Here is a 12,125-nt window from a genome sequence, read left to right as displayed (position 1 = left end):
TCATCCCTCTCTCTATAAAAAGAAAGATAGGAAAACATGGACAAGAATGAGAGAGAGAAAGCAGCTCCATATGTGCAGTGTGTGTCTGTGTGCCCATTATGTGTGTTTATCGGGTATGGCCATACACTGATTGAGAGTGTGTTACAAAGTTTCTTGTGTGTTTAGTGTGTAAGATTAGAAAGTTAATTCCTTCTGTGAGTGTGTATATGCATGTCTGTGTGTGTGTGTTGAAGACCCTGTGTGTCTTCTGTCAGCGCGGTGCAGCTCACTTCCTTCTCTACCCTGCAGGTCGCACGACTTCCTGTTCCCCACGGGGTCGCAACCCCGACCACACACACACACACTGCTTTCTGTCTAAACACCATACACACACTCCCCCTGTCTCTATTGCACTCACTCTCTCCCACACACATACACGTGCAGAAGATACATATCCAGTGATCCTGAAAAGGACAAACACATTCTACATACACACAAAAGTATGTGGACACCCCTTCAAATTAGTGGATTTCAGCCCGTTGCTGACAGGTGTATAAAATAGAGCACAGCCATGCAATCTCCATAGACAAACATTGGAAGAAGAATGGCCTCACTGAAGAGCTCATTGACTTTCAAAGTGGCACCGTCATAGGATGCCACATTCCAACAGGTCTGTTTGTAAAATGTATGCCCTGCTAGAGCTGTCCCGGTCGACCATAAGTGCTGTTATTGTGAGGTGGAAAAGTTGAGGAGCAACAACGGCTCGGCTGCGAAGTGGTATGCCACACAAGCTCACTGAATGGGACCGCCGAGTGCTGAAGCATGTGGCGCATAAAAATCATCTGTCCTCGGTTGCCACTCACTACCGAGTTCTAAACTCCTCTGGAAGCTTCATGAAATGGGTTTCCATGGCCGGGCAGCAGCACACAAGCCTAAGATCACCATGCACAATGCCAAGTGACGTTGGAATGGTGTAAAGCTTGCTGCCATTGGTCTCTGGAGCAGTGGAAATGCATTCTCTGGAGTGATGAATCACGCTTCAGATCGGTGTGGAAGAACTTGACTGGCCTGCACAGAGCCCTGACCTCAACCCCATCGAACAACATGGGGATGAATTGAAACGATGACTGCGAGCCAGGCCTAATCGTCCAACATCAGTGCCCGACCTCACTAATGCTTGTGGCTAAATGGAAGCAAGTCCCAGCAGCAATGGTCCAACATCTAGTGGAAAGCCATCCCAGAAGAGTGGAGGCTGTTATAGCAGCAAAGGGGGACCAACTCCATATTAATGCCCATGATTTTAGAATGAGATGTTCGACGAGCAGGTGTCCACATACTTTTAGTATATGGAGCTGCTTTCTCCCTCTTATTCTTGTCCATGTTTTCCTATCTGTTATTTACATTGAGCTGTTCAAATGACAGAATTACCAGGCTGTTGATATGAATACAGAGATTCAGCCGAGTTTGAAATTGCCCCGTCAAGTTTTTCTTAATACCCTAACACTGCCTAATAAATACCCTAAGACTGCACAGTGAAGATCTGCACCAGTCAGTGTGTCCTGGCCTTCTAATCATTCACCTGACTGACAACGTTATTTTCCTACAAACACAATTGCTGCTAATTGTATTTCTCCTTGGCGGGGTGTGTATTGTTCAGGAACTAAAAGCAACACAGTTTGTAATTGAATTGGGCAGAGATCGATTGAGATAACAGACAAATAACATGGGAGCTTTTAGACATACAGAAGCAACTGACTGCTAGCGCTGACCTGCTCGCGATTAATTGGGTTTCAAACAAAAGGAAAATACATTTTAGGGTATTTTCACAGGTAATTATTTAGAGTCAAAACACACTAGAATGAGCTTCCGAACCTTCACGTTCTGGAACATTCCAGACATGAGAGGAAAATTACAAGAGTTACCAATAAATCGAAGAGCTATAGGCTTGCCCTGTCACGCGTGACTCTGACAATAGGTCAAGGCCCATTCTGCTAGCTACAACACTGGATAATAATTAGTGTGTGCGCACATTTGATGATAAAAACAAAAAAGTTAAATAAAAATATTGAACCTTTATTTAATGACGATGATTGATGTGAGGAGAGAGAGTGGGGCTGGTGGAGGAAAGGTTTGAGAGATACTGGCCTCAGGTGTAGCTAGCTGGATGTGGTCTTGGTGGGGTTGGGGCAGTGGGTGCTGCTGTTGAGGGATGCTTTTGGTAAGCACTGGTTTTCGGTTTGGTGTGTGTGTGTGGGGGGGGGGGGGGGGGGGGGGGCTGAGGGAAGCGGGGATGTGGTCTAGGAGTGTAAATGGCTGCCAGGTGCGTAGAGTGGCTGAGCTCACAAGACAGGGGGCAGGAGACAGCTGCTGCTGAGTGTGTGCATGTGTGTGCATTTGATATTCAATGATTCCTTTAAATAATGCCATAAGTGTATCTGAGTGACATCCATGTACTGAATTACAGACTCACCTTACATACAGTAGGCCTATGCACTACGAGCCCAAACTAAATTCACAGACAGACACTTGACTTCCTGTCTCCATATAGGCTAACAGCTGTCTGACAGCTGTGTCCAAGTGTCCATGTCTGTAGCAATGTGTAACTAACTCGATCCCAGAGATGAGTGATGCAGCTCTGTAGCTCAAGGTGAAGAGCATTAGAGAGCGCACAATAACCCCCCCCATACTCACGGAGCCCCGGAAACCACTGTTACCCTTAGCATTAGCCCTGTTTATACTCTGACTCCACTATATACGACAGCCACCACCCACGCAGTGTTCTGTCTGCAAGCCTAAGATCACCATGAGCAATGTCAAGCGTCGGCCGGAGTGGTGTAAAGCTTGCCGCCATTGGACTCTGGAGTGATGATTCACACTTCACCATCTGGCGGGAGAACGTTACCTGCCCCAATGCATAGTGCTAACTGTAAAGTTTGGTTAAGGAGGAATAATGGTCTTGAGCTGTTTTTCATGGTTCGAGCTAGGCCCCTTAGTTCCAGTGAAGGGAAATCTTAACGCTACACCATACAATGACATTCTAAACAATTCTGTGCTTCCAACTTTGTGGCAATAGTTTCAGGATGACAATGCCCCTGTGCACAAAGCGAGGTCCATACAGAAATGGTTTGTCGAGATCAGTGTGGAAGAACTTAACTGGCCTGCACAGAGCCCTGACCTCAACCCCACCAAACACCTTTGGATGAATTGGAACTGACTGCGAGCCAGGCCTAATCGCCCATCAGTGCTCGACCTCACTAATGCTCGTGGCTGAATGGAAACAAGTCCCCACAGAAATGGTCCATCAACATCTAGTGGAAAGCCTTCCCAGAAGAGTGGAGGCTGTTATAGCAGCAAAAGGGGGACCAACTCCATATGAATGGCCATGATTTTGTAATGAGATGTTTGACGAGCAGGTGTCCACATACTTTTATACACAAAATGCCCCATGTAATGTTAATATTCAGAAGTATTCAACTCCTTGAGTCAATGTTAGAATCACCTGTGGCAGTGATTACAGCTGTGAGTCTTTCTGGGTAAGTCTCAAAGAGCTTTGTACAAACCTTGCCCATTATTCATTTTTTTATTCTTCAAAATCTGTCAAGTTGGTTGTTGATCATTGCTAGACAGCCATTTGCAAGTCTTGCCATAGATTTCCAAGCTGATTTAAGTCCGTAACTAGGCCACCCAGTGTATACTTGGCATTGTGCTTTAGGCAACTGTCCTGCTGAAAGGTGAATTCGTCTCCCAGTGTCTGTTGGAAAGCAAACTGAACCAGGTTTTCCTCTAGGATTTTGCCTGTGCTTAATTCTATTCTGTTTCCTATTATCCTAAAAAACCTCTTGTGGTCCTTAGCCAATGACAAGCATACCCATAACATGATGCAGCCACCACCATGCTTGAAAATATGTGGTACTCCGTGAAGTGTTTTGTTGTATTCAGGACAAAAGTTAATTTCTTTGCCATATTTGATGCAGTATTACTTTAACTGTTTTAAGATCACCATTGGTCTCAATGGTAAAATCCCTGAGCATTTTCCTTCCTCTCCGGCAACTGAGTTAGGAAGGGCGCCTGTATCTCTGTAGTGACTGGGTGTATTGATACACCATCCAAAGTGTAATTTATAACTGCACCATGTTCAGGGGGATATTTAATGTCAGCTTTTAATAAAAAATTTAACATATCTACCAATATGTGTCCTTATTTGCAAGGCATTGGAAAACCTCCCTGGTCTTTGTGGTTGAATCTGTGCTTGAAATGTACTGCTCGACTGAGGGACTACAGCTAAGTGTACGTGTGGGGTACAGAGATGAGGCAGTCATTTAAAAATCATGTTCAACACTATTGTTGCACACAGAGCGAGTCCATGCAACTTATTATGTGACTTGTTAAGCAACTGTTTACTTCTAAACGTATTTAGGCTTGCCATAACAAAATGGTTGAACACTTACTGACTCAAGACATTTCAGCTTTTCGTGTCTGTAGATCAGTGACACAAAATCTCAATTCAAATCAATTTTAAATTCAGGCTGTAACACAACAAAATGTGGAAAAAGTCAAGAGGTGTGAATACTTTCTGAAGGTGCTGTACATCAAAGCTGTGATCGAGAGACTGAAAAACAGCTTCCATATCCCTCCATCAAACTGTTAAAACAGTCATCACTAGCCGGCCTCTGACCGGTACCCTGTCCTGAACCTTAGAGACTGCTGCCCTATGTACATACAGTCATTGAACACTTGTCACTTCTAAAATGTTTACACACCCTTTTACCCACTTTATATACTGTATATACTCTATTCTAGTCATGGCTCATCCTATATAACTAGAACAATAATGTCCATATTGTCTATGCACACCCTTATATAGACACTGAGTGTACAAAACATTAAGAACAACGTCCTAATATTGAGTTGCTGCCCCATGTTGACTCCAATGCTTCCCACAGTTGTGCCAAGTTGGCTGGATGTCATTTGGGTGCTGGACCATTCTTGATACACAAAACTTTTGAGGGTGAAAAACCCAGCAGCATTGCAGTTCTTGACACAAACCGGTGTGTCTGGCACCTGCTACCATACCCCATTCAAAAGGAACTTAAATATTGTGTCTTGCCCATTCACCCTCTGAATGGCACACAAACACAATCATGTCCTTCTTTAACCTGTCTCCTCCCCTTCATCTACATTGGATTTGGAAGTGGATTTAACAAGTGACATCACTTAGGGATCCTAGCTTTCACCTGGATTCAACTGGTCAGTCTGTCATGGAATGAGCAGGTGTTCTTAATAACAGGGGTGGCTAGCAATATGTACATTTGTGTGTGCGTGTCTGTGCATGTGTGTGAGCATGGGTCTGTACTGTTCATCCTGAGCAGATGGTTTCACATTATTCCTGGTACTGATTTAACAGAGAGACATCTTCATTGGGGTTAATTGTTCCAATCTATCTGTGCAGCTTAGTGTCGGTCGGCGTGTGTGTGTGTGTGTGTGCTGTAACATGTCGGTCCCTGAAACCCAAGTCCAACGCCAAGAGAGAGATGACAGGAGGGAGCGTGTTGACATATGGCAACCTAACCAGTCTGACTGAAATTGCAAAACGGGGGACTTTTCTTTATATCTTCCGTGCGTGTGTGTGAATCTGTGTGTGTGTGTGTGTGTGTGCATGTATACATAGATATAACATGTGTGTGTGTTTAACTCACCTCTCTGGTAATTGATAAACTCCTCCTTGCAGTTCTGCATGAGTCCGAGGATCCACTTGTGCTGGGCGGAGATACACTGCCAGGCAGGGTCCCCTGATGCATGCAGGTCAGACAGGTACCTGGAAGGAACACACACAGGTAAGGGTGAAAATGTGGGCGCAGCACTTCACAGGTGATACTGACACACTCAGGTGAGAAATGGGTGTAAACAGCACTTCAATAGGACACCCGTTAAAATCTAAACCCTGTGCCCTCGATCTCCCTCAGCCTTTGCCTTAACCTAACTTCCTCCCAAAAATCATCATCCCATACCCACAGTCCTCTTCCCCAGTACATTCCCTGTACAGCTGCACTCGGTACTCTGTTGGATCATCACAAAAGAGTCTGAGTCACTGACTGTGGCTCTGGGCTGGCTTCATCACATAGCAGGCAGACCAGACTAATTTGTTCCTCATTACAGGAGATGCCTCTGAACCCCTAGCCAGCCAGCCTCTACAGTATGTCCCCACAAGACCTGGGTTCAAGCAGTATTTCCCAAATACTTTAGACATTTCATTGCCTAGAGTACCAGACGGGGCGGGTTTTGGTATGCACTTTGGGGAATATTCTATTGGTTAAATTTGACCAGGCAAATTCAATCAAGCACAGTATTTAAAAGAACATAAATTGAACCATTTTACTGTGACATGTGGTTCGTCTCTGGAGACATTGTACCAATGCGCCAGGCTTGACACGTCTGTAGAAGTTCCCGTGTCAGTTGGGACAGAGAGGACGAGTCAGAAACTGGAAGCGCGTCACCGGTAACGCCACAGCTAAATTACTCAAATGTAAACGTTATGTAGAACCCAGGTCTGGTTTAGCCAACTTGGTCTGGCATACACTACAGGTCTGGTTTAGCCCCTTCCACAGCCCCCACCACAGCCCCCCAGCCAGCTAACCAGCTAGTTCACCCCCAACACAGCCTGCTAGTCCCCTTAATGTGTGTAAGGTAAACTGGGGGTATGGTGGGCGTGTAAAGCTAGCTAGCTATCATGTAATGTAATGTAGGAGGATGAAAGATGGCTGCTGTGGTCTAGGGCTGCGCTCTCTCGTTCTGACGAGTCAGTCTGAGCAATAATAAACCAGCCAAGACCACAACTATGCAGGATGTCGGGAAAGGGGGCGAAAGAGGGAGAGAACGAAAACGAGGGGAAAAGAGGAACAAGGATAGAGAGAAACAGGGACGTGAGCGAGAAAGAGAAAATGAGAGAGAGAGGAGAAAGAACAAGACATGAAGAAAGATTTATTTTAAAAGTACATTTTCAGCCAAATGACCGCGGTCACCGTAGAGTTACGGGGGGGGGAAGACCGTCAGGAAAATAAAATAACCGTCATAACGAAAAAGAAAAAAAATCATAACTAAAATGAAGACTGTTTCAGCAAGGGGTTGTTGCAAACCAATAAGCAACCATGTTTCATTGCGTTGTAAAGAGCATGTTACCACGGAAACGGACTCAACCGCACGTCGGCAGCAGCCGTCTTCAGTCCACTGTTTGCTCCACAACACAGAATTCTAAAACTGTCTAGAGAGGACGCAGTTTTAGAGTTTTGTGGAACAAACAGCTCACTGAAGATGGCTGCAGCCGACGTAAGGTTGAGTCCGTATCCATGGTAACACGGTCCCGTTACACGATTATAAAATTAACGTGCCAGCCCTAAAGATGAGGCAAACAACGAGCCAGAGACAGAAAGTAAGAAGAGCGAACAGAACGAATATGGGAAATGTAATACACTAAAACCATAAAGACATGACTAAATTTTGCACTGCGTGACATCTAACCCTCTACAGTGCAGTATGTGTATACATAGTGAGACCTTATGTATCTCTTCTGGTCATGCAGGGTTGAAGGTGTCTCCAGTAGCTTGTCCAGGAGCAGAATCTTCAGAGCCCCGATCCTCGTCTCCACCTCGGCATACACTACACACAGACAGGAGAGACAGGAGAGAACATGGTCATTTCTCTTGTTTCCAGCACAGTAAACTGGACATCCCCCCCCCCCCTTCCAAGAAGCTCAGTTCACCCTACCTTTTTTAAAGACCGAGACCTCCGTGTTGCTGAACAGAGACTTGGCTTTCTCATAGTCATTGATCACCACGTCATAATCTCCCTGAAGGAGAAAACATACAATTCTCAAGACAGCAATATCACAATGCTTAATTAAAAAAAAAATATATATATATTTTATTTGACAGGGGTTTATTTCATACGTGGAGACACTTGTGTGTAGAGTGCACTGGATATGAACATGACACTTTGACATTCTAGCTTCTCTAGCACCACCTTCTGGATGCCGGGCTGGAGTTTGAGCAACAGGTTGAGGTGTGCATGCTGTGCGTGTGTTCCATGACGTAGACTGACCAGGTGAATCCAGGTGAAAGCCATGGTCCCTTATTGATCTCACTTGTTAAATCCACTTCCATCAGTATAGATGAAGGGGAGGAAACAGGTTAAAGATTTTAAAGAAACAGGAAACAGATTAAGCCAATTGAGACAATTGAGACGTGGATTGGGTGTGTGCGCCATTCAGAGGGTGCCTTTGAACGGGGTATGGTAGTAGGTGCCAGGCGCACTGGTTTGAGTGGGTCAAGAACTGCAACGCTGCAGCGTTTTTTTTTCACGCTCAACAGTGTCCTGTGTATCAAGAATGGTCCACCACCAAAGGACATCCAGCCAACTTGACAAAACTGAGGGAAGCATTGGAGTCAACATGGGCCAGCATCCCTGTGGAACGCTTGACACCTTGTAGAGTCCATGCCCTGATGAATTGAGACTGTTCTGAGGGCAAAAGGGAGGGTGCAACTCAACCTTAGGAAAGTGGTCTTCATGTTTTGGAAACTCAGTGTATACCTTCTGTATGTTGCGTTCGATGTTGAGCGGCAGGTTGAAGAGGAACTTGAAGCGCTGCAGGACGTTGAGGGCGTTCCGCGTCGAGTCAGCTTTATCCTTCCGCCCCAACACCTCCTGGAACAGAGTGTCTGCTGTATCACTGGCTCCTGGGGTGGAGGGAGTGGGGAGGGGAAAGGGGAATACAGGGAGAAGATAGAGAGAAGAGGGGAAAGGATAGAGAGAGAGAGATAGAAAGAGTGAGGGTGAGTACTACAGACATCAAGAAAAAGTTAAAAGGTTACATGTTTTTATTATTTCACCATTAATACATATCTCTCAGACTTTAAGAACCTGGTTTTCCTCTGTGGTGATGGCATGTGTGTTATATTATCTGAACTTAGAGGGGTGGAAAAAGAGTCAAGGAGTGTGACAGCTATCTCTTACTCTAGTCCCTCTTTTTCTCTCTGGCCCATTAGTACTCTCCGGCTTCTTGGGTGGCCTCGGAAGTGGAGGCGAAAAAATTAAAAACAAGGACTCGCTAAAATGAATTTAAATCAGAAAAAAAAAAAAAAAAAAAAAAGACTCACCTGCTCCCGCCAACCCCAAATCTCGAAAGGAAAAAGATTGAGATTTAAAAACACTTTGCTCCCGACTCCATGCTCTGACTGACGAGATGTCATGTGTTTGATATTTCGAGGGGTTTGTGATTAGCTGATGGGTTGAGGGTTTGATGGGCGGGTGGGGTGGAGGTTAAGGGGGTGTATGGGAAGAAGACAGGGGTCTTGGGTCGAGGCGCTGAAGGGATGAAAGCAGCGTCCAGCTGGGAGGTTTATTAACCTTCAACCCTGAGGAAAGGACCTTTTCGTTTACTGACCCTCCATGATAGGAAATGCATTATCATGTAGGAGATGAGAGGGGCAGACAGAGGATCCGGCTGGAAGATCTACTCTCCAGACAGGGAAGAACAAACACACGCGGCGTGGTGTGTGTATGAGAGTGTGTGTGAGAGCTTGTAAAAAAACGTCCTAGTAATTGAACTTCCAAAAAAGACAGAAGTGGAAAGAGGATATTAACTAATGGCACCTGGGATGACTGTGCTCAGCTCACACTACATGATAATAGCAAGAAGTAGAAAGATGGAGAAATGCAGATGGATGGGTTGATAGATGATCATTCGTACATGGATAGAAGGATGGATGGATGGATGAACAGATAGCTGTATAGATGGATGAAAGATGCTTACTGTTGAGAACATTCTCCAGGCGTTGTGTCATGGAGCCTTCCACCCTCTCTGTCCCGTCTGACTCCAACCTCTGGTGTATAGCTGCAACAGAACAATACAGTTTTATTCAATTATGTGAAAGATTGTGATGATAACAGCTCAGTTCAATCAAAGTAGGCTGGCGCTCTTAGAAATCTCAGAAATCGATACAATGCACTCTTTTTTTTTTTATAAAGCCCTGCATGCATTAACTTCCAACGTACCTTACTTCATTGTTAATTTATAGACATAGGAGATACCAGACCCGGTCTCAGGGATGGCTAACTCTGGAGATCTCTGAGTAAGGTAAATCTGCTTTTCATTTCTTTGCATCTTACATGTGGAATAGGGGTGGCAGGGTAGCCTAGCGGATAAGAGCGTTGGGCCAGACACACATATAAATAAAATGTTATCTTATACACACAATATATGAATGAGTGATGGTTACAGAACGGCATAGGCAAGATGCAGTAGATGGTATCGAGTACAGTATATACATATGAGATGAGAAGAGTAATGTAGGGTATGTAAACATATAAAAGTGGCATTGTTTAAAGTGGCTTGTGATACATGTATTACATAAAGATGGCAAGATGCAGTAGATGGTATAGAGTACAGTATATACATAAGGGATGAGTAATGTAGGGTAAGTGGCATTGTTTAAAGTGGTTTGTGATACATTTTTTACATCCATTTTTCCATTATTAAAGTGGCTGGAGTTGAGTCAGTATGTTGGCAGCAGCCACTCAATGTTAGTGATGGCTGTTTAACAGTCTGATGGCCTTGAGCTTGAAGCTGTTTTTCAGGGCAGGGCAGGTAGTTTGCCCCCGGTGATGCGTTGTGCAGACCTCACTACCCTCTGGAGAGCCTTACAGTTGCGGGCGGAGCAGTTACCGTACCAGGCGGTGATACAGCCCGACAGGATGCTCTCGATTGTGCATCTGTAGAAGTTTGTGAGTGCTTTTGGTGACAAGCTGAATTTCTTCAGCCTCCTGAGGTTGAAGAGGCACTGCTGCGCCTTCTTCACCACGCTGTCTGTGGGGGTGGACCAATTCAGTTTGTCCGTGATGTGTACACCGAGGAACTTAAAAAAACGTACTACCCTCTCCACTACTGTCCCGTCGATGTGGATAGGGGAGTGCTCCCTCGGCTGTTTCCTGAAGTCCACGATCATCTCCTTTGCTTTGTTGACATTGAGTGTGAGGTTATTTTCCTGACACCACACTCCGAGGGCCCTTACCTACCCTCACCACCTGGGGGCGGCCCGTCAGGAAGTCCTGTACCCAGTTGCACAGGGCGGGGTCGAGACCCAGGGTCTTGAGCTTGATGACGAACGAGTTTGGAGGGTACTATGGTGTTAAATGCAGAGCTGTAGTCGAACAGCATTCTCACATAGGTATTCCTCTTGTCCAGATGGGTTAGGGCAGTGTGCAGTGTGGTTGCGATTGCGTCGTCTGTGGACCTATTGGGGCAGTAAGCAAATTGGAGTGGGTCTAGGGTGTCAGGTAGGATGGAGGTGATATGGTCCTTGACTCTCAAAGCACTTCATGATGACGGAAGTGAGTGCTACAGGGCGGTAGTCATTTAGCTCAGTTACCTTAGCTTTCTTGAGAACAGGAACAATGGTGGCCCTCTTGAAGTATGTGGGAACAGCAGACTGGGATAAGGATTGATTGAATATGTCCGTAAACACACCAGCCAGCTGGTCTGCGCATGCTCTGAGGATGCGGCTGGGGATGCCGCCTGGGCCTGCAGCCTTGCGAGGGTTAACATGTTTAAATGTTTCACTCACGTCGGCTGCAGTGAAAGAGAGTCCGCAGGTTTTGGTAGCGGGCCGTGTCAGTGGCACTGTATTGTCCTCAAAGCGAGTAAAGACATTGTTTAGTCTGTCTGGGAGCAAGACATCCTGGTCCGCGACGGGGCTGGTTTTCTTTTTGTAATCCGTGATTGACTGTAGATCCTGTCACATACCTCGTGTCTAAGGCGTTGAATTGCGACTCTACTTTGTCTCTATACTGACGCCTAGCTTGTTTGATTTCCTTGCGGAGGGAATAGCTACACTGTTTGTATTTCTGTCATGTTTCCGGTCACCTTGCCCTTGTTAAAAGCAGTGGTTTGCTCTTTCAGTTTCGCGCGAATGCTGCCATCAATCCACAGTTTCTGGTTTGGGAATGTTTTAATAGTTGCTGTGGGTATGACATCGCCGATGCACTTGCTAATAAACTCGCTCACCGAGTCACCGTATTCGTCAATGTTGTTGTTTGACGCAATGCGGAACATATCCCAATCCACGTGATCGAAGCAATCTTGAAGCGTGGAATCA

At 45.6% G+C, this 12,125-nt stretch overlaps 1 protein-coding gene across 5 annotated transcripts in view; it reads right to left on the bottom strand.

Moving 5' to 3' along the window:
* LOC110521760 (exocyst complex component 2) overlaps positions 1–12,125 on the bottom strand; it is an 86,807-nt gene that overhangs the window by 32,123 nt on the left and 42,559 nt on the right. For all 5 annotated transcript variants that reach the window (XM_036969306.1, XM_036969308.1, XM_036969307.1 and 2 more), the window contains 5 exons: positions 9,785–9,865; positions 8,563–8,708; positions 7,741–7,822; positions 7,530–7,632; positions 5,676–5,794 (listed from right to left, as the gene is read on the bottom strand). In XM_036969306.1, the coding sequence (XP_036825201.1) occupies positions 5,676–5,794; positions 7,530–7,632; positions 7,741–7,822; positions 8,563–8,708; positions 9,785–9,865 (531 nt within the window). The remainder of the gene's footprint in view (positions 1–5,675; positions 5,795–7,529; positions 7,633–7,740; positions 7,823–8,562; positions 8,709–9,784; positions 9,866–12,125) is intronic.

This window comes from Oncorhynchus mykiss, chromosome 30 (genome assembly GCF_013265735.2).
Source record: "Oncorhynchus mykiss isolate Arlee chromosome 30, USDA_OmykA_1.1, whole genome shotgun sequence".
Lineage (NCBI taxonomy): Eukaryota > Metazoa > Chordata > Actinopteri > Salmoniformes > Salmonidae > Oncorhynchus > Oncorhynchus mykiss.
This window is presented reverse-complemented; position numbering and strand designations above follow the sequence as displayed.